Here is a 20,718-nt window from a genome sequence, read left to right on the forward strand (position 1 = left end):
CACTGGTGAAGACTGCGTAAATGGAAAATAATTAGAGTACATACACTGTTAGTAGAAGTATGATATCCATAAAGTTGAAGACGCTGACAAAAACGGGCCAAGCCAAGTATCACATGTCAGAATGAAGCCAAAAGAAGGAAAAAAAAATAAACACAACAGAATAGGTTAAGACAAGTAAATCTTTATTTTATATATTATTAACTTTTTTTTTTTGTTTTTAAAATGATAGTGAAGAAAAAATGGTTTATTTTCAATCTCATTCTTTAAATTTTCAAAAGAGAAGTACAGAGTTGCAGAGATTACTATCAGGAGGAATGTTCCATTTCGTAATCTTTACTTTTTCCAAAAGCTCTTCTTTTGGGTGTAAGTTTCCTTTGTTCAGAATAAACAGTGTGCGAGAGATTCAACAATTGACCTACAGTTTTGAAAAGCTGAGAAGGATAGGCCTCTCTGGGTTGGAAGAAAAGATCCCTTTTTATGCTCAGGGAAGGTTTAAAAAGTATTAATTCTTGAAATTCAAACTTCCTATGGTTTCAGGGACAAAGATGTGAGATCAAGCATCTATGGTCCCAAAAGGATAATGGGCACTATGAGAAGCTTTGCATACATGTCAAAACGTTTCTTATAATAAGGAATTTTTGCCATAGATATGCAAATCACAAATTAACATGTTGTTTTCTGCTGCGGGCTTGACAGAGACTTGTCCCTAACTGTTGCTTGTCCAACAGTAAAATAAGTTCCTGCTACCTCTGCCATCCTCCACACAGACCACCACAGACTTGTCTACTTCTGACTTAACCTTTCTTATGCACATAAGAAATGCAAATTTGACATTAAATGAGTATTCAATATTCCACAAAAATCTATTCATATAATATAAACAACTAAAACCATCTTGCATTGGTCAAAAGCAGGATTTAATAAAAAATTAAATTTGAATATAAAATCTAAGTTCACTTACAACATCAGCTATTTTAAAACTGTTTTTTAAAAATTTTTTATTTTATTTATTTTTTTATTTTATTTTTAGTTTTTATTTTTATTTATTTATATTTTTATTTTTATACATTTATTTATTTATTTATTAAAAATAAATATTTTTTATTTAAAACAAAATAACTATTATGCTAATAACAAGCATCAGGATCTATATGTCTACATGAACAGTTTCTGTTAGTTATGAGAGCAGGAGTATAGTTTGGTCTTGCCACTGAGATCTCTCACTCTTACAGACAATAACACCAGGTCATTGCTATTCACTTTTCCTACATTTATATATTCCAAATGGAATCAATGCTACTGTCATAATATGTAATACAATATTTGAACACTAATTTTCCCTTTCTATAGACCAATTAAATATTTTTTCAATAACTACCATTTAGGCTAAATATGGCTTTTTTCTTTATATAGTTATACATATTCTTTTAATTATATGAATTTATTATTTAAATAAAATTCAAAAGTGATTACTGAAATATATACACACGCACAATTTTGTCCTACATAGAAGAAAACCAACCAACTACCAGCTGCAACTATTCCAATTTTACTTACCAGCATTGCACGTTTTTCTTCATCTCCTTTTCTTTCTCTCTTCTCATTTTTTTTCCTGAAAATCTCTTGTAGCTAAAAAACAAACCATTTTGTTCTTATTTAGTTTTTGGGCTATTTCACATGCATAACAATCATTCATCACGAGGAACGCTGCAAACAGTATTAAAATGTAGTTCTTTACTAAAATATCAGTGTTTCAATGATGCTTTACTGTTCATATTCAGGTCTTCATGTTCCTTCTGTCACCCTAACCATCACACAGAAAGGAAAACGGAAGTATTTTTTCCACAAAGTAACGCTAATAATTCTATTTGGGACCACAATACTAAGAACATCTTATTTAGCCTTATATTTTAGCCAACCCAGCCTATACAAAAAGGGGGAGTTCCAGCCTTTTTCACCACCTCCTTTCTTGTTGGGTACTAATTAGTATCTGTGTAGCTATGTAAGCAGCTGGATCAATCTTTTTTTTTTCATATTTTAGTTTCCAACCAGATCAGTTCTTACTCCTGCTGGCACAAGGGAAGGGTGAAAACACCTGGTGGGGGTGAAACATTCCTCTTCAGCAGCAACAAACTATTACTCAAGAGCAATTTATCAAGGACTGTTTTTTTTCAAGTCTGTTCAAAGAATACCTTCAGGTCTTGTAAAATACCCCTTTCACAACTTTCTCTACATTAAGAGCTTTAAACACGACTTCTGAGAAAACCTCAAATACAAGATTTAAAAACATACAGAGATTATTAAACATATTTATTTTTGGGAACCGCAGTCTTCAGACTAAGAAATGGTCTGTACTTATCTTTCTTTGTAAGAATCTGTAGTCTTTAAATGATTATATATATTGTAATACTTACTAATATTCCCAAACTATTAGAAAAAAGTGACACCTTGTTTCCTCTTCACAGGTGACAGAGCAGTATTAACAATGATGCCATCTATATCTCTACCAGTGAACTTCAGCTTTTCAAAAATGGCACCTGAAAATATTGTACTGCCACTCAGAGCATTTGCTAATCTCAAAATGGCTGAAAAAAGAAAAAACACTGTGGCTGACAAATTTGTCCTATGTAGAATATGGTATTTTCAGAACCAAACATCATTGCACATGGTGGTACCATAAATACACAATTGTAGCAGTTGTTTCAAAGACCCAATTTTACCTACCAGAAGCCTAATAAAAACCTCATACTGTAATGACACACACACAGAGCTCCCCAGGGATGGGAATGTGAAACAAAGTGTGATAAATTTTGCAAGCAAATTTTCCAAATTTAATTTCAGAATACCGTATTTCAGAGAAGGCAGATGACTAAGACAAAGGATCAACAAATTCTACTGTAGGGGTATAACACCACTGAAATAAATGAATATAGTTTAGCAATTAAATAGCAAACACATTTATAAATAACGTTTTACGAATTTCCAAAACTGTCGACTGTTTTCTGGAATTGCCTGTAAGGCAAATACAAACCAGAATATTGTGTGTATCACTATATGTATTTTTGAGTATGGGATCAATTACAGACCTTGGTATGTTTTTTCTGATTTTTTGAAAACCTACAGGCACAAATTACTGTAACCTATGCTGACAAGGAAGGAGTCATGATAGGACATTTAGCTGGATGGCCTAGAGTATTACATAGTTTGCAACCCAAAACTGTGGAAAGAAGAAAGGCAAACGAAGAAAGAGAAGTAGAAAGAAAATACCTTGTCAAAAGTAAAGTGACAAGCCATCAAGTAGGAGAGAATAGTGGCAGTAATTGAAAAATCAAAAAAGATTGGTAAAAAGCAATGCATCCTTGGATGCATTTCCTCTGCCACAGAGGCAAAGGGAGTGGGATTCTGTTGCATTCATCATTAAAGCACTTGCTAAACTTCTGGAAATGGATCTTTTGTTCAGAAGGAGTGCTATAGGACACCAGCGAGTAGAAAAGTGAATGCAAAAAAGATCTAGGACTACTTTCATAGGAACATTGTTTGAAATGGGATAATGAGATTGACTGCTGAAAGCAGCAAAAACAAGGTCTCCTGTAACAAGGGAACACAATCCTTCTGTTCCCTGACCTCACCCCTATGACATAAGCAAAGAGGAAAGCACAAACATCATGGAATTAGTTTACAAAAACACTAAAGCTGTTATTGGAAAAATTAAGTATTTTTCAACTCTTCACTACATGTACTCTTCCCTTCAAGAATCACATAACGTGATCCCTACACCAGTCTCTTCAAAGTCTCTTCATTTGCAAAACTGAATAGTATTAACTATACTTCCAATTTTATGTTAGCTGACTGTAGTCAGTGGAGAAGTATTTTACAAATGCTAGATAATAGTTCAAATGGCAACACTTACAGTCTCCTGCTTCCAGGCACACAGGAGATGATACATACCCAAGCAAGGTGAGTACAGATACCAAATGTATGTTCTGGGGCCAGGTCTATCACAGCTGCAGCATCACTGAATCAACTTTTATTCTCCTATTTACTTTTATTTACACAGACATTGTCTATCTACCTACCTAGCTATCGATTTTAGTCTTTCTCATTTCAGATCTAACATTCTGACTTATGGGTTTTGATCTAACTTTTGAAGGGTCACTGACATAGAAAACAAGCAGAGTTCGGGTCAGGTTTAATCTATACAAATTCATTAAATACAGGAATAGGTGGAGAACAGTATATTTACTGTCTGAAAATTTTCCATTCTTTCTTCTATCTACCAAGTCTGGTAACACGAAAAGAATAAGAAAGAGACATTTTTATCAGGGACCACGACAGAGAACAAATAAAAAGTAGGATGTGAAGAGAACTATAAAAGTATAATTAGAAAGATGCAATATCCATAGTTAAATGTTGTCCTTGCTTCCTGCCTTATATACTTATTTGATTTCATTTTCAGCATCAGTTTCTGAAAGACAAAGCCTCCTGCTTCAGTTGCCTCCTACTTAAGCATTGCAATGGAAGCCTTTTTTTTTTGAAGTTGTCAGTCTATTCCACCACATTCTGTTTTATGGAATCATGAAACACTTTTTTTCTTTTTTTTTTCTTCTTCTTCTATTTTTCCTTTAGCCAATTAATCCAATGTTTGCTAGCTCTTTTCCCCAACCAGAGGAGATGGTTATTAGGAACTGGCAAATATAAGGATGTGTACATTTAATATTAGAGTACAAAAAATGATCAGCATGCCACATTGTGAGTGGTGACAGCTTCCAAAATAAATGAGACCTGTTCTGCTTAAGCTATGCCACCAGAAAATAAGTCCCCGAGATCTCAGATCTCACTCACTTGGTTGTGTATCACTTCCTTGAAAAGAACTGAGGGAAGTTCAGTGTGTTGAGGACAGTTTCTTTCATGTTTCCATTTTCTTTAGGTTAGCATAGCTTATCTGAATTGACCCTATAACTTGACTTGAAAACAATTAAGAAATAGCACACAGAAAATTAGGGTGTCTTTGTTTTAAATAAATACCAGTCTGACACGTAAATCCATTCCATGTGTCTGTTTCATTCTTTGTATTTTATTCCTTCTTCTTCTTCAGTAAGGCAGTGGGCTTTTTCTCAGATGTACTTACTGTACTTATTTATGAACTCAACTACATAAAAATGTATGAAGATAAGAACTGAGGTCTTCTGCAAATATCTTTTTTACAAATACCTGATTCAATTCTTATATTTTTTATTCTGTTAATCACCTGTACCTGTTCAGTAGAAAATAAAGGCCTTGTGCAGTCTTCAGGAAGCTTGTCTAAACCACTAACCACAAACCTTTAAATGCTAATTTCTAAAGAAATGTCAAAACCTGTTTGCCATAGCTGAGTGTTTCAGTGTAATCCCAGACATCTGCTGCGTATGGACATTACCAATTTACAAAACTCTGATTTCTACTGTATTATGCAGTTTGTTAATTTAAAGCCACGTAGTCATTGTAAAATCAGAAGCCCTGATGATGAGCAGGCAATCTTCGGCATTTCATGGTTTTTTTTAAATGATAAGTTTTTCACTTCATCGCTGACATTCATTTAGAATAGCATTAATTATTCGTCCCATTTCTTTTAAAATCAGAAAATAAATGAAATGAACATAAATCCGAAATAGCCCTCTTGTTCCAAGGCTTCTTAATGTTATATTTGTGTCCTGGTTCTGGCTGGGACAGAGTTAATTTTCCTCCTAGTAGCTAGTACAGTGCTGTGTTTTGGATTTAGCATGAGAATAATGTGATAACACACTGATGTTTTAGTTGTTGCTAAGTAGTGTTTATACTAGTCAAGGACTTTTCAGCTTCCCATGCTCTGCCAGGTGCACAGGAAGCTGGGAGGGGGCACAGCCAGGACAGCTGACCCAAACTGGCCAAAAGGATATTCCATACCATACGACGTGATGCTCAGTTTATAAACTGGGGAGCGTTGGCTGGGGGGCAGCGATTGTTGCTCAGGGACTGGCTGGATGTTGGTCTGCAGGCGGTGAGTGGTTGATCACTTGTTTTTCCTGGGTTTTGTTGTTCTCTCTCTCTGTCTTTTTTTTTTAAATTACAATTTTTTATTATTATGATTATTTTTTAAATTCAATTATTAAACTGTTCTTATCTCAACCCAAGAGTTTTCTCACTTTTACTTCTGATTCTCTCCCCCATCCCACTGAGGGGGAGGGTGAGCAAGCGGCTGTGTGATGGTTGGTTGCCAGCTGGGGTTAAACCATGACAGTCTTTTTTGGTGCCCAACTTGGGGCTCGGAGGGTTGAGATAACGACAGATCTGACCAGAGTGTGTTAAAATAAATTTGTTCTAAGCATTCATTATATTAGTTTAATAGTCACCTGTCACAATGTTGTTTTATTTGTTTGCGTGGTTGTATTATGTAAATCCTCACTTGCAGTATGTGTTCTGTTTATCACTTCTGGAAGACGGGTCAGGATTATCATTTTGCTGTACCATGTAACATCGGCTTATGACATGATAATATTACTGGTCAAAAGACTAATTTGGTATTTGTACTCGGCATTACCGTCATCTCCATACCTCGTGTGCCATGTCTTGGAAATTATTAAAAATGACACTTCACCTTTTCTCCTCAGAGAACCAATCTACGGGGAAGACAAGGGGGGATGCTTTCCCCCGTTCTTTCACCTTCCCTTTCTCCCTCAGGCTAGTTACACCAGCTCTTGAGAATTTTGAATATCCTCGGGGCGTTCAAGCCAGTATGCTCCTATTGCTATGTCTCCTGAATGTGTTTCAGATCTTGTTCAGGGTTAAACAACTATTTAAAAAAATCACCCAGAGATGTGCCCCGAGGCTGGATGGTCATGGGTGGCATGGCATGGGGGAGAATAGGGGCAGGTACTTGGAGAACTTCTCACCTCCAATGGTCTGGAACTTCACTCCCAAACAACTACAGGATCCTGATGAAGTGATAGAATGTTTGGAAAAAAAAAAAAAAAAAAAAAAAGCCATGGTTATTCCGAAGAGGCACAACTTCCTGCACTGTGCTGGGCCCTGGCTAGCATCTACCAAACACTGCTCAGTATTATGCAGCACCCTCAGGAAGAAAAGAGGGAAAACAAGCCAACAAGCACTGCAGCTACTCCAGTCCCCGTGACAGGCACCGCAGCTAAACCAAAGAACCAACCCATGCTGTTATCAGTCGCCCCCATACACAAGAAGAAATATTGGAAGCGGAAGTCAGCTTGTTTAGAAAGGGATGAAGAAGCTCCTTCTAAGAGGGAGCAGGAGGAAGAAGCACACTCTCCCAACAGCGAGGAGGCAGACTACTCTAAAGCAGGGCCATCACGAGAACAGGAAGAATTCCTCATTTTCCCTCAAGGAAGAACTTGGTGGGAGAGTTCCTCCTCTTCATTGGAGAGGAAGAACTCATAAATGAGACAGTAACCACCTGATCTCTATCCCTGAGTGAGCTGTGAGATATGTGAAAGGATTTCAAGCTGTCGTCCACACAAGCACATTGTCATCTGGCTGCTCCAATGCTGTGATAATGGGGCCAGTAGCCTGGAATTAGAGGGTAGGGAAGCCAAGCAGCTGGGATCCCTTTCTAGGGAAGGGGGCACTGACAAAGCAATTGGAATAGGGGCACAAACCCTCAGCCTCTGGAGGCTGTCAGGTGTGAAGGAAAGGTATCCCTTCAAGGAAGATGCTACATGTCACCCAGGCAAGTCAATCCACCATGGAGATAAGTGTCCAGTACCTGAGGGAATTAGATGTGCTGGAGATGATTTATGATGTCCTGGACAACAATCAGTTATCCAAAGATCTTGATGAAGTCAAGTGCACGCGAGCCATGTGGTGGCAGTTTGTACGGAGTGCACCATCATTGCATGCCAACTCACTGGCAGTAATGACACGGGAAGACAGAGAGGGACAAACAGTGGATGAATTGGCTGGCCAGCTCTGGCAATACGAAGAAAATCTCTCTTCCTCTCTCGTCTCGGCTGTGGAGAAACTGGTCCAGCAACACAAAGAGGACAGATTCCACTCCCCACCTGTACGGACCCATACCTCAGCTATTAGAAGTGTGTGCGCCTCTGCTCAAGAGGGAGGATATAGGGGGTACACACCATGGGCCACACTGTTGTTTTACCTGCATGACCACAGAGAGGACATGAGGAACTGGGATGGAAAATCTGCCTTGATCCTAGAGGCACAGGTACGTAAGTTGCAAGGAAAAACAATCACAGAAGGCAGTTCTTCCAGGAAAATTGCGGCTCGAGTTTCCAGTGAGCAGTTCCCTAGACAGAGTAGGAGGGCTGATCTTACTCCTGATCTTAATGAAGAGACTTCTGATTCATACTTACAAGAAGTGAGTAGCGAATACTACAACCAGAACTAGAGGGGCCCTGCCTCCAGCCAAGTGGAGGAAAGCAACAACTGGGTTTACTGCATTGTGTGGATTCGATGGCCTGGAACATCAGACCCACAGGAGTATAAGGCTCTAGTGGACACCGGTGCACAGTGTACCCTAATGCCATCAAGCTATACAGGGGCAGAACCCATCTGTATTTCTGGAGTGACAGGGGGATCCCAACAGCTAACTGTACTGGAAGCTGAAGTGAGCCTAACTGGGAATGAGTGGCAAAAGCACCCCATTGTGACTGGCCCAGGGGCTCCGTGCATCCTTGGCATAGACTACCTCAGGAGAGGGTATTTCAAGGACCCAAAAGGGTACTGGTGGGCTTTTGGTATAGCTGCCTTGGAGACAGAGGAAATTAAACAATTGCCTACCCTGCCCAGTCTCTCAGAGGACCCTCCTATTGTGGGGTTCCTGAGGGTCAAAGAACAATGGGTGCCAACTGCTACCACAGTGGTGCACCGGTGGCAATATTGCACCAGCCAAGACACCCTGATTCCCATCCATAAGCTGATTCGTCAACTGGAGAGCCAAGAAGTGATCAGCAAGACTTGCTCACCCTTTAACAGTCCCATATGGTCAGTGCAAAAGTCTAATGGAGAGTGGAGATTAACAGTAGACTATCGTGGCTTGAATGAAGTTATCCCACCGCTGAGTGCTGCTGCGCCAGATACTCTAGAACTTCAATGTGAACTGGAGTCAAAGGCAGCCAAGTGTGGTAGGCCACAATTGCTAATTGCTAATGCTTTTTTCTTAATCCCTTTGGCAGCAGAGTGCAGGCCACAGTTTGCTTTCACTTGGAGGGGCGTCCAGTACACCTGGAATTGACTGCCCCAGGGGTGGAAACACAGTCCTACCATTTGCTGTGGACTGATCCAGATTACACTGGAACAGGGTGAAGCTCTGGAACACCTGCAATGCATTGATGACATCATCGTGTGGGGCAACACAGCAGAGAAAGTTTTTGAGAAAGGGAAGAAAATGGTCCCAATCCTTCTGAAGGCTGTTTTTGCCATAAAACAAAGTAAGGTCAAGGGACCTGCACAAGGAGATCCAGTTCTTCAGAATAAAATGTCATCAGATCCCAATGGATGTGATCAACAAAATAACAGCTAGGTCTCCACCAACTAGCAAAAAGGAAGCACAAAGCTTTTTCAGGTGTTGTGGGTTTCTGGGGAATGCACATTCCAAATTAGTCTGATTGTATGCCCTCTCTGTCAAGTAACCAAAGAAGAACAATTTCAACTGGGGCCCTGAGCAACGACAAGCCTTTGAACAAATTAAAAGGGAGACAGTTCATGCAGTAGCCCTTGGGCCAGTCTGGGAAGGACGAGATATAAAAAAATGTGCTCTACACCGCAGCTGGGGAGAATGGCCCTACCTGGAGCCTCTGGCAGAAAGCACCAGGGGAGACTCGAGGTCGACCCCTAGGGTTTTGGAGTCAGGGATACAGAAGATCCGAGGCCCGCTATACTCCAACTGAGAAAGAGATATTGGCAGCATATGAAGGGGTTCAAGCTGCTTTGGAAGTGGTTGGTGCTGAAGCACAGCTCCTGCTGGCACCCCGACTGCCAGTGCTGGGCTGGATGTTGAAAGGGAGGATCCCCTGTACACATCATGCAACTGGTGCTACGTGGAGTAAGTGGGTTGCACGAATCACACAACGGGCTCGAATAGGAAACCCCAGTTGCCCAGGAATCTTGGAAGTAATCATGGACTGGCCAGAAAGCAAAGATTTTGGAATGTCACCAGAGGAGGAGGTGACACATGCTGAAGAGGCCCCACTGTGTAATCCACTATCAGAAAATGAGAAATAATATTCCCTGTTCACTGATGGATCCTGTCGTATTGTGGGAAAGCATAGGAGATGGGAAGCTGCTGTATAGAGTCCTACAAGACAAGCTGTAGAAAATGCTGAAGGAGAAGGTGAATTGAGGCAATTTGCAGAAGTGAAGGTCATCCAGCTAGCTTTAGACATTGCTGAATGAGAAAAATGGCCAGTACTTTATACTGACTCATGAATGGTGGCAAATGCCCTGTGGGGGTGGTTACAGCAATGCAAGCAGAGCAACTGGCAGCACAGAGGCAAAACCATTTGGGCTGCCGCATTGTGGCAAGATATTGCTGCCCAGATAGAGAACCTGGTTATAAAAGTACGTCACATAGATGCTCACGTACCCAGAGTCGGGCTACTGAAGAACATCAAAACAACCAACAGGTGGATCAGGCTGCTAAAATTGAAGTGGCTCAGGTGGGTCTGGACTGACAACATAAGGGTGAATTATTTATAGCTTGGTGGGCCCATGACACTTGAGGCCATCAAGGAACAGATGCAACATACAATGGGCTCATCATCGAGGGGTGGACTGGACCATGGACAGTATCGTGCAGGTTATCCATGAATGTTAAGTATGTGCTGCAATCAAGCAAGCCAAGCAGTTAAAGCCTCTCTGGTATGGAGGACTGTCCTGGTTTCAGCTGGGATAGAGTTAATTTTCTTCCTAGTAGCAGGCACAGTGCTGTGTTTTGGATTTAGTAGGAGAAGGATGTTGATAACACACTGGTGTGTTAGTTGTTGCTAAGTACTGCTTATGCTAGTCAAGGACTTTTCAGCTTCCCATGCTCTGCCAGGTACACAAGAAACTGGGAAGGGGGCACAGCCAGAATAGTTGATCCAAACTGACCAAAGGGCTATTCCATACCATATGATGTCATGCTCAGTATAGAAACTGGGGGGAGTTGGCCGGGGGCAGCGATCACTGCTTGGGAACTGTCTGGGTATCGGTCGGCAGGTGGTGAGCAATTGCATTGTGCATCACTTGCTTTGAATATTATTATCAATATTGTTATTATTATCATTACCATTTTACTTTATTTCAATTATTAAACTGTTCTTATCTCAACCCAGGAGTGTTTCTCACTCTTACTCCTCCGATTCTCTCCCCCATCCCATCGGGGTAGGGGGAGTGAGCAAGCGGCTGAGTGGTGCTTAGTTGCTGGCTGGAGCTAAACCATGACAAGGACGATGACTGAAATACAAATATGGGGAGGCCTGGCAGATTGATTATATCACACTCCCACAAACCTGCCAAGGTAAGCGCTATGTGCCTACAATGTTGGAAGCAACCACCGGATGGCTGGAAACATATCCTCTGCCCCATGCCACCACATGGAACACTATCCTGGGCCTTGAAAAGCAAGTTCTATGGCGACATGGCACCCCAGAAAGAACTGAGTCAGACAATGGGACTCATTTCCGAAACAACTTCAACGACACCTGGGCCAAAGAGCATGGCATTGAGTGGGTCTATCATATCCCGTATCATGCACCAGCCTTCAGGAAAATCGAATGATACAATGAACTGTTAAAGACTACCCTGAGAGCAATGGGTGCTGGGACGTTCAATCATTGGGATACACATTTAGCAAAGACCACCTGGTTAGTCAACACTAGGGGATCTGCCAATCAAACTGGCCCTGCCCAATCACAACTTTTTTGTACTGCAGAGGGGACAAAGTCCCTGTAGTGCACATAAAAAGCAGTTAAAAAGATCCAGAATAAAAACTGGGATTAAGCTTCAAAAATCATTATATACAACACACCCATGCACTGTAATAAGGAGATACTATTTACATTACATTTACTATTGACATTAAATAAGACAAATAAACAACTACGTTCAGTGAAGAGTAGTTCATGTTCTCATGATTATTGACATCATCATGAGTCTTAATCCAGACAAAAAAATGAATTTCAGATTCATTCAAGATTACATCAAAATATTCAAAGACTGAAAACAGACGTACCACTAAGAATTCCTTTTTGTCCACCATCTCATTGCCATCGGTATCGAACATGTTGAAAGCGATTCTAAAACCTGCATGCGGCTCTGCCAAAAAAAACCCCATTCAATTATTTATTTCCTTGGAAAGAAAGCAACTATAAAATTCTAAGAAATTATTTGGTGCCTGTTTATAAAAGACATATCCTTCGCTAATTTAAATTAGTACATTTGTGTACATAGTAAATGTAAATCATAACATCTGTAAAATAACATTATCCATATTATGAAAACAGAAGGCATGCTCACAAATTCATAGATTAGGGGAAATACACAGTAGAAATAGAACATGAAACATCCAAGAAAAGTATCTCACAGTAATGGCTGGTTGGGTAGTTAAGAGTATTAGTTCATAAATAGAGTCCATTTTACAAAACACAAATTTGTAGAAAATAAATTTTGTATGAAAACACAGTGTTCCAAAACACACTTTAAAAAGTTTTGCAAAAAAGGTACAGGATACCACTTCTGGTCAAAACAAATGGTGTGTTGAAAGAGACCCAGAATTTTCTTGCTTACATGCTCAGAGCCATTAAAATTTGAAATCAGGTTAGAATTTTAAATTATTTCTGAAATGTGGGGACTGTAAGTGAAGCCTTTAGGCAACATTGTGATGATACTCAATAATTTGCAATATGGATGAATTATGGCCAGAACTTAGTCCAGATAACAAAGAAATGATGGAAGAATATCCATTGATCCAGCAGTTAGGGACCGTAAGGTTTTAGGGTCAAGTTGCTGCTCTGATTCACAACAAGAATCCAAATCATGTCTGAAGAAAAACCTAATGAATCCAACAGAAATTTTTTATTACATATTATTTTTTATTACATACAAAGGAAAGACAAGTAAAACACTTCACCCCTTCCCAAAAAACACCTCTTAAAATATCAAAACAAAGTCTGTATCAGGCTTAGTTTAACTATAAGTTCTTCTACTTTGTTGTTATGGGTGGTAGAAGAATAAGTATTCAATTTTGTTAGTGTTTCCTAACATAAATAAAACATTTACTTTAGTTTGACAGATGTTATATTTCATACTCTATCATTGTCTCATTGATGTCACCCATTATGCACTAACAGGTGAAACAAACCATTAATAACATATATCTTTCTCTTCTTCAGTGTCCTTTATGAACTTCAGTAAACTCAGCTAGAAATTTTGTAGGAATTTCAAAGAAGAAAATAAATTTAAGCTTTTAACTGGGGTTTAGCTGAAGTGTATGACTCAACTTTCTCAACAGTCAGTAAAAGGTGTTCTAGATAATAAAGCACTTAAATAAAATATAACACAAGATTCCAGTATGAAAGGAAAGGCTCAAATGGACGTAGAGATGCACGATACATTTTTTTCCATATTGGGATGCGTGGGGGGAAAAAAAGGAGTATTGTAACATACAGCAATATTTTCAGAGCTTAGAAATTTGTAAGGAAGTTTTGGGGTTTTTTTTCTCCAAAAATACTTACTTGTTAAAATACATAAGAGGAATAAATATTCTGTGTAAGATATCACACCTGAAGACAAAAAAAAAAAAAGTTATGCCATATTAGTTTCACCTTGTCCTCACATCCTAAACTTGAAAATATTAAATTTATATATAAGAAGGAGCATTTTTGTACATGTGCATATGCATATTCATACTTCTGTGCATGTGACTGTATTCAACCTGGTCAATGAGCTATTTGTCTAAAATATTGATCTATGGGGTGGGGGGTTTTTTGTTTGGGTTTTGGCTTTTTTGGGGGGCGGGGTGAGTATTTTAGGGGAGGTATACATTAAATATGGCAAATAAACAACTACAGTCAGTGGAGAATGTCTCATTGAACAGAAGCTGGATAGATTCTTAGAAGCTAATAGAAATGATTTTTTCAATTTTCTTTCCAAAAACCCCACCAATAATTCATGACAACACTCTCTAACATTATGAGAACATTTGCTCTGAGAACATTAATTGTGCTCCCTCCTGATACACACCATTTGAATACAGTTGTTCAATATGTGCTTTCTAAGTGCAAGTCCTACATTAATTGAAAACTTAGCCTCATGTTACTTACGAAAGCATAAATGTGGGCTTTTGAGTTGTCTTTATGGGCACATTTTCATAATCATCACCTGAAATTTATATTAAAACTCTTACTAAATGAATGTGTAAATTTCATTAAATATTTTTAAAGCCTGTTACAGATGTTTGTACTATCTCTTCTTCTACATTCAGAAGATCTGTAAGGAATACATTCTAAGCTTTTCATCTTTTGTTAGATGTCAAAAGGCAATCACAGTGTGGAATGGCACTTCCTTTTCTCTTCAGAAGTGATTAAGGCAAAATTTAAATTTGAGCTGAAGTCAATATCCAAATGGTATGTCTGGTACCATAAGCTGTACTTCTGCTTTTCTAGCTCTTGGGTAAAGAGATAACCCTGCAGAGTGCCCATAGTACCAATAAAGAGAAGCATCTTACAGTTCAGTATGAACTGAAAACAATGACTTGCAGCTCTTCCAAAAGCCCTTAGCTCTAATGATCATCGAGGCTGAACTAGCAAAACTGGTTCTTGATTTCTAATCAATTGATTTTGTCTGTTCTCCCAAACCAAAAGTGTTAAGTCAGTCCACAATATTAGACTCTTCAAAAGAGTAAAAAAAAAAAAGTATTTAGATGCCTGAGAGTAAAGATGTCTATCAGCTGGGATTTTCAAAAGTTGCTGGCTGTCTCCTTGATTTCAATCCAAGTCAGGTGCAAAAGTTTTTAGAAAAACAACCACATCCTTGGATGTTTAACTATCTTTTAAAATCTGACTTAACTGAGTATGTGACAAACTATGTAAACAGTCATCTGAATTTTTTTCACGGAAAAACCTGTAAAATTAAAACTCAAAATATTGTATTATTCATGTGGATTTTACAATTATTTGAACACATTTAACATCAACACTTCCAACACTGCCAAAGTAAGAAACTTCGGCATTTTCTACTAATATTTACAGCACAAAAAGTTCGAAATTAATTCTGCCCTGAAATAATACTCAGGAGGGACTGATACTCAGGGTATGAAAATCTCAGCTATATTTCTCTTGGATCTGTCCAAACGCCTCTGCAAACCTTTGATCATACAATACTCCTCCCTAAAAGCCAACTGTCCTGAAAGAGGAGTGCCTTCAAGAGAATCATGTCTACTATCCTCAATCATAAAAGAAAAATAACCAACCACAGAGATCTCCACAGATACCAGAGAGACTGGAATATAAAGACAATACAAAAGAAAGACCGTTAACTAAATTCTATTTGGAACCAAATCACATACTAGACAGAATCACTAAAACCTTCAACCTTCACCAGCTGAAACACTGCCCTCCCAAGTTCCATTCCATTCATGGAAAAAAAAGATATTTTCCCACCTTTTGATCCAAGAGCAAATTTAAATCTTCAGAACCAAGATTTGACTGGTGCTAGTAGATCTAGTTAGGAAGGCTACTAAGTATTTTTAATACCTACTCTTTTCCTCCATTTACACATAGCTCCACACTGAAGACTAGCAAAGACTGAATGCAAGCATTTAAGTAACACATGCTCTATGCTTTATCTTCTTGATTTTACACAGCAGCTTGCAGAAATTAGTTTCCAAAGGCCTGCTTGAATGTGTTTGGACAAGCAGCTATCAAGAAATCAGATACCTCAAAGGTTCTCATTCAGTGATGTAAAACATTCTTTAATAGCCAGTCAATAAATGTAAATATGTATTTTTGTTTGTTTGATGACACCTTCTTTGTTGTAAAACAGAGGAAGAAAGTGCAATTGTCAAGTAGTCCATCAGAGGTATGAAGAGAGCAATACAAAAGGCCTTGAAAGCATTCCCTCCTTTTGTTGTACTGCTATATTGTAGCTGTAGACAGACAGTTCTGGTTGACTGCTCTGAGTGTTAATGGGAGAGAGGCTCTGAAATGACTACTGAACAGAAAGAAAAGCTTACACTAAGATCAGAAAGAAGAGAGGGAGGTCACTCAACGGTAAAACATAAAAATAAAACTTAAGGACAAGTGGCATAAATCTATGTGGCTCATCTGATTTACATGAATCTATGGCAAAATAAATGGACATAGGCTTTTGCTACTTGCTTCATATTAAAATGTGCATGTCTTAAAAGAAAATTAGTAAATTCATCTTGGAGTTTTGATGTCATGTACCAAATAAACACTAAGTTAGAATTAAGGAGACCTGAATTCCATTCCCATTCTGGTCACTGGCTTACTGAATGACCTTATCAGTCATAAGACCCATCATCTTTTCTTAAATTATCTATAAAATGGGATAACAGAACCTGCTTTTTCATAAAGCATGCTGAAAAGCTATGTAAGTGCTAAAGTTTATTACTAACTTTACCAGCTTATTACACCAGTTTTGAGTTCTACAGAAGTTGATGGAATTAAGAGAATTTCACTGGCAGAAAACTGGAGTAAGATATTGTTGAATCAAGACTGCACACGCTGCAGACATTTTATTACAGATTTAATAAGCAACATCCAGATACATCTTTTTAAAACTGATAAGGTATTGATTTAACAGATGCTAAAGCCGAATTTTTATGTAATTAATATTTCAAAAGTCAGCTGTTCTGACTATATAGAAAGCAGCCCAATGCAAAGCAATACAAAGAAATACAGTGCAAAGCTGTGCCAGTTTCTGCCTCTCTGGAGCTCTGGCTGCAGACTCAGGGAAAAAAGTGAGTGCCTACATGCACTAGATATTCGAGCCCAAGACCCTCGTCTGAGACTAGGTGCATACTTACTCCTTTAATAAATTTGAGCGGCATTTGAATTAGATTCATCAATTACATGCACACATTTGATTGGAATTTTGTCGTTGGCATGCATATTTCAAACATTCATTAAGTGTCCTTATTTTATAGCAAGTACTTATGGCTGCTTTTAAAAATATTTAAAATGCTCCACCAGAACTTTGCCATTCTGAATATAAGCAAAGGAATATGTGGATTATTTATCATAAATAGCTTTTAAATGTATGTGTACAAGCCATCATAGGCTTTTTTCTGTTTTTTGTTTTTGAAGTGATAGAGCTTATTAAGGAAAAAAAAAAAAAAAAAAAGGAGACCAGGAGTGTGGCTCATGGCTCTTCCTTTACCAATAGTGTGAGTTTTAAAAGCTATCAAAGCCCTCATCTGCAGTATTTAAAGGGATATATAGCATTTCTGAAACTGTCTCGTGTTGTGAAGAAAATGATTATTCAGCGATAACAGATACCATTACTGTCTTAGTAATCACATCGTTGAACCTACTAAAAAATGTAAAGAGATACTGTGTCTTTATTAGAATACTGTATCTATGGTCTACAGATCACTCTTCATTACAACAAATTGAACTTGAAACATTCAAACTCTAAGATACCAATTCACTTAAAAAGGCTAGCTGTAAGATGGCATGATTAAAACACTGTAGAGACTAAGGGGAATTTTTCCATGCTGTAAAATTCGGAAAGCAACGAACCCTTTTTACCTCTTTGAAGATGTGACTCAGATTAAAGTACAACATCACTTCAGCCACAATAACTTAATACAAGTCATAATTTGGTTTGGGAAAATAAATTCTTATCCCCCACCTTTCTCATTAAGATTACGGAAAAGTTTGGATGATCCTTTCCAAACTGGTGGTGTCTCCATAAGGATCTGACTCAGTTCCTAAAAAACAACATTTAAAAAAGATAAAGTATAATTTAAATATTTAATGAAGTAGTGAACAGATTATGAGTAAATGCTAGGAAATCAGTATAAAAGACAAGGAACTGCATACAAATCTACCAGTTAATTTAACTTCAGTTCAGCCCAATGACTTTGGAAGTACTCAAGCACATATATAAATTTTGCACACGGTTATTCCAAGAATTGCTCATCTGCATGAATACTAAGTGTTTGCAGAGTTGGAGAGAGACATATAAAGTATTTGTTGCTGAAGTTACTCACCACTGCCCATATTCACTGAAGCCAAGGATAAGTCCCCCTGGATTTCAGTAAGGTTTTTATACAAGCTCCAAGCAACTGTTCTTTTAAAACACTCAACCTGAACTAAAGCAAACTTCACCCATCAATATGAATGTACTTTACTTAAAATACAGGGATACAGACAGAGCCTTTTTGCAGTTGTACAAATGTTAAAAAAAAAAGTAAGAGGCACTTAGACATCACAAAAGGTACGGAGTGGCCGGAGTATTTCAGGCAGCTTTGGATACACCTGTTAGACACTAAAGAAACTCAGTCAGATATGGGCTGAGGAAGGAACTGACAGAGGCTTGAGAAAGTCAGTAAATCCAACATAGCAAGCACAGCTGCTCAAGTATCTTTGAGATTCTAGATTCAGCTGAATCTGAAGTGACAAAAATGAAGCAATCAAAGTCTCTCTCCTTTTCTTTTACTGAAGATTTAAAAACTCCCTTCTTTCTCCTGTGACTCTAAGTTTACATCACGAAAGAAAGTAACTGTATCAAAATCTGTGGTTATAAGACAGCACAGGAATTATTGCCCACCTGCTTTGAAAGGGATCGCCACTTTTTAGCACCTGCAACAAAAGACAAAGTAATGAATGCACAGAATTTAGTTATGCCAATGTGGTGTCATAAAAATTAGACTGCATCTATACTCTGTGTTTTCTAGCCAAAGAGGAGGTATTTTCCCTATTTCATGAGGCTAATCTTCAACCTGGTTCCAAAAAATTCTCTTTGTTATTAAAAAAAAAAAAAAAAAAAAGCTTAATACATACCTAAACTCCTAACTTTAAAGAACCAATTCAGATGTATAGTTTTTCATCCAACTCTGCTTCAGTGAGAGGTGACTTTCTACCTCCAAAATACACCACTAAAACATTAAACAGGAAATAGAGGGCATTCATGTTAACTGGTGGTATCGATATTCTGAAATGATTATTTAGTAGCAGCAGTATTACAGTGCAGACTGTAGGGAGACCTGGATTCTGGCCCTTTCTTCTGGGACTACTCATACCTTTTAAAGCAAATACAGAAAAAAAAAAAATCTTTGAAACTACACCAGGTGCTAAGACTCCCTTCAGCCATTCCTAGTAACTCAGATTCATGCTCCCTTTTACAGTCTCTGTCAGGCTCAATTTTTTGCAAGTAGTTTTAACAGAGAAGTTGAAGAGGGCCTCTGGATCAGAACTGGAACTGCTCATCAGCACTGAAAACTGACAATGAGTAAGACTGAGCAGATGCTTTCTTCCTAATGCCTGATATGAAAGACTCCAGGAGCACAAAAAGATACTCGCGTTTGACAACAGTTGTCCACAACCATCCAAGAATTCAAAACTTGAGGTTCATTGCCACCCTCTCAAAACAAACATTTGCACAGATTCAATATTAAGATAAAGCACTGTGAATATCAGAATTCACAAAGGTACAAAAAGTAGCATAGAATCTGGTCAAATCCGTTAACTTTTTGGTTGGTAAAGGCTCATTTTTATAGAGAAAAACACAGTGGTATTAGAAATCCCTTCCTCATGATGAACTCCATGCTCTATTAAATAATTATCACAATATAGAAGTTACTCACTATGGTCTTTCACCAGTTCATGGTTAGAAACTCACTGAAATTTTAGTTCTACATGCTGGTAAAGGTTAGCACAAAGATTGTCTGCAAATCCCACTCCAACCACGGTGGAGTTATATCAAGTAACATCATAACATGAGCTAACAGATTTTCATATACTTTTCAGTTTAGTTTTTTAATGTCAATTAAAGTCTTGTCTCAAAATGCTAAATAAAACCCAACAAAACATCCTCATTTGCCATACAAATTGATACATGTTTATGCCTACCAAAAGAAACTTGGGAAATAAATATATCTAACTTTCCAATCAGATAATTTCCCAGTCTCATACATTATATATAGATTTCTTTCTAGAAAAGCAAGTGAAAATTTATGTGTTTATATATACTTCCTACAGCTCAGTATTAGGCTAAAATTACTATAGTTAGAGCTAAAGGGAAGCTAAACTTCTCTTAATTGGCTTTCTAAATACAGAAACATATATTCAGATGATAAAAATGTATGAAGCGTGACTGTTAAAAATATATTTTCCCAAAGAAACCCTGCACCATACAGGCAGCAGCAGCAAGTTAATTATAGCATTTATTTTACATTTTTTATAACAACTGCCTGGAGTAAAAAGTTATGTTTTATAAAAGAAAATATGCTCTTACCATATTAGTTAGTGTTTAATCAAAAAAGGAAGTGAACACCCTCTTGACTTTTGTAGGGTTTACAAGATTTCCAAAGTAAATCAATCACAATAGACGCATTCACTCCATCACAAATCTCATTCAGGTCTAGTATTATTAGCTTTTCTATAAAGCAGACATAAAGAGCTACTATTATTACTCTTCAAAGGGCATTTTTGCTTTTTGACAAAACTCAAGACCTTTCTAGTCTTCATCCATTAAAAAAACAGGTGT

The 20,718-nt window shown here is 37.9% G+C and overlaps 1 protein-coding gene across 1 annotated transcript in view; it reads right to left on the minus strand.

Moving 5' to 3' along the window:
* The window catches only part of MICU3 (mitochondrial calcium uptake family member 3), a 61,750-nt gene that overhangs the window by 25,500 nt on the left and 15,532 nt on the right, over positions 1–20,718 (minus strand). The window contains exons 3-8 of the mRNA XM_075709167.1: positions 18,781–18,812; positions 17,860–17,938; positions 13,719–13,766; positions 12,218–12,300; positions 1,558–1,629; positions 45–83 (exon numbers count right to left, since the gene is read on the minus strand). Of these exons, the coding sequence (XP_075565282.1) occupies positions 45–83; positions 1,558–1,629; positions 12,218–12,300; positions 13,719–13,766; positions 17,860–17,938; positions 18,781–18,812 (353 nt within the window). The remainder of the gene's footprint in view (positions 1–44; positions 84–1,557; positions 1,630–12,217; positions 12,301–13,718; positions 13,767–17,859; positions 17,939–18,780; positions 18,813–20,718) is intronic.

This window comes from Pelecanus crispus, chromosome 4 (genome assembly GCF_030463565.1).
Source record: "Pelecanus crispus isolate bPelCri1 chromosome 4, bPelCri1.pri, whole genome shotgun sequence".
NCBI classification, from domain to species: domain Eukaryota; kingdom Metazoa; phylum Chordata; class Aves; order Pelecaniformes; family Pelecanidae; genus Pelecanus; species Pelecanus crispus.